The 2,066-nt window shown below is 38.9% G+C and overlaps 1 protein-coding gene across 1 annotated transcript in view; it reads right to left on the bottom strand.

The window, feature by feature from the left end:
* Nucleotides 1–559: 559 nt before the first annotated feature.
* The window catches only part of babam1 (BRISC and BRCA1 A complex member 1), a 6,184-nt gene continuing 4,677 nt past the window's right edge, over nucleotides 560–2,066 (bottom strand). Inside the window, exons 8-9 of the mRNA XM_016575558.1 lie at nucleotides 1,849–1,935; nucleotides 560–1,779 (exon numbers count right to left, since the gene is read on the bottom strand). Of these exons, the coding sequence (XP_016431044.1) occupies nucleotides 1,579–1,779; nucleotides 1,849–1,935 (288 nt within the window). The 3' untranslated portion in view covers nucleotides 560–1,578. The remainder of the gene's footprint in view (nucleotides 1,780–1,848; nucleotides 1,936–2,066) is intronic.

Below are 2,066 nucleotides of genomic sequence, written 5' to 3'. Positions count from 1 at the left end.
TGAGTATTACAGTCATATAGGTTTGGAACAACATGAGGGTGAGTAAATGTTGGGTGAAAAAAAAAGGAATAAAGCCATTTAGTAAATCACATATTTGTGGGTACACTTATTATTCACTCTTAAAAATAAAGGTTCTTTATTGGCTTGTATGGTTCCAAGAACGATTCTTTAGATTATTCAAATGTTCTTAACATTAAGAAAAAAAAAACTTTAGAGCTGTTCACTGAAAGATTCTTTGGGGAACCAAAAATGGTTGTTTTACGACATAGCTACGAACTTGAGGGTGGGAGAGAGCGCTGTACATTCCCGCCCCCCACCTACAATCCCTGCCGGTACGAGACTTGAACCCGCAACCTTTGGGTTACGAGTCCAACTCTCTAACCAGTAGGCCACGACTTCCCCACCCAACAAAAAAACAAAAAAATAACTTTTGGAATCTTTTTTTAAAAGTGGCGGGAAAATTTAAAGACCATTTCTAAGAATTAAAAATATGACCTGAACACTCTTCCGACTATTATCTGTGAACTTTTGTGCTGCTCAAAAGCAGGATACAGAATCACAGATTCACACGCGTTTGTGGTCAAAGAATCAAAACAAAGCAATTTCTTCTTCTTCTTCTTAAAAAAAAAAAACGGTTCCTGTTAATAATTCCAAAGGTAAATGAAAAGAAGAATGACCCTTATTTTGTTCAGCTGCACTCCTGCGGCCTCTTGTGGTCACAATTGCATTGCTGCTTTAATTTTCCCATCAAGAGTTTTGTTTTGCATTTATAAAAGTAGAATGAATGTATCTTTAGTGAATATTACATATTCTTCACTGGCCCTTCCCAATTCTTTATTAACAGGATATACATTTAGTACAGTATATAATAATGCAGTGTAGCATTTATCCATACAACATGAGGGATTTTGTGAAATATATTAACCAATAATATTGCTTTTCACTATCCAGTCAAAATTATGATGAACAGCATCAAGCCCAGCCCTCTATTAGGACCCACTAATTGTTTTGTTTTTTTACTTCAAAATGTCTTCAGTTCAAATGCCTTGTCATTTAATGCGGTTGTCTTTTAAAATCATTTTGTCCACAGCTACACTGTTTCTCGACCATGTTTTTTGGTTCGTTTTTGAGGCACCCATGTAGCAAATGAGTCTCACAGAGCATTTACATTTCATTTATTTGACAGGAGTGAGCAAACAGTATTTATTAGGTGCTGTCCAGATGAACTCACTAAACCATTAGCACATTAAAGATCCAGTCATTGGATCTCTATGGCCATCATTCACATGAGCTCATCTGTGAATCTCCGCCACTTAACCAGCGGACGTTTGATGCATGATGTATCCCTTCACATGACGTTTTCAGAAACTAGAACATTTAGAGCTGACGTTCTCAAAACTAATTGGTTAGCTTTAATAGACTGTTCCACAGCAGGGTCTTGAGCTAGTGTGGTTATAGCTGCTGTGTAAAGTAATAAAAGGTTACAGAACCAGTGGACAAGGCCATATATATGCAGTTATTCACAGGTCACTCCTTCAGTTTTTCAGTGTGTGGTTATGAATCCAGGAGATTTGAGTCTCACACCGTGGCCTCGTTCTCTTGCGTGTCTTCGTCCTCCAGCAGACTGTAGGACGCGTGGCTCTGGAAGGGTCTCTGCAGCGGGTGGCACAGCAGTTTGGCCATGCAGTTATGCAGCTCAATAGCAGGACCACACAGGGACACCTCAAAGCGGTAACACATTCCCTTAGAGTCCAGCTCACTGAAGGAGGCGTACACATCCTGACAATACAGACACAGACATTCAGTACCTCTTTATAAAAACTGAAGGGAAACATAGGAAGCTCAAACCTTCCAGCTAGTGTCTTCTGTCTGTTCTTCAGTTCCATTGTGAAGATAAACAACATCAAAGAAGAAATAGGGAGACTGCAGCATTTTCTGGAAAGAAAGAGAATATGCAGGATTACTCATTTGAGGAAAACACTGTTTATTTAGTATCATTAAAGAGATAGTTCACCCAAAAATGAAAATGTGATGTTTATCTGCTTACCCCCAGGGCATCCAAGATG

The sequence above is a fragment of the Sinocyclocheilus rhinocerous genome, unplaced genomic scaffold (genome assembly GCF_001515625.1).
Source record: "Sinocyclocheilus rhinocerous isolate Xijiao unplaced genomic scaffold, SAMN03320098_v1.1 scaffold324, whole genome shotgun sequence".
NCBI classification, from domain to species: Eukaryota; Metazoa; Chordata; class Actinopteri; order Cypriniformes; family Cyprinidae; genus Sinocyclocheilus; species Sinocyclocheilus rhinocerous.
This window is presented reverse-complemented; position numbering and strand designations above follow the sequence as displayed.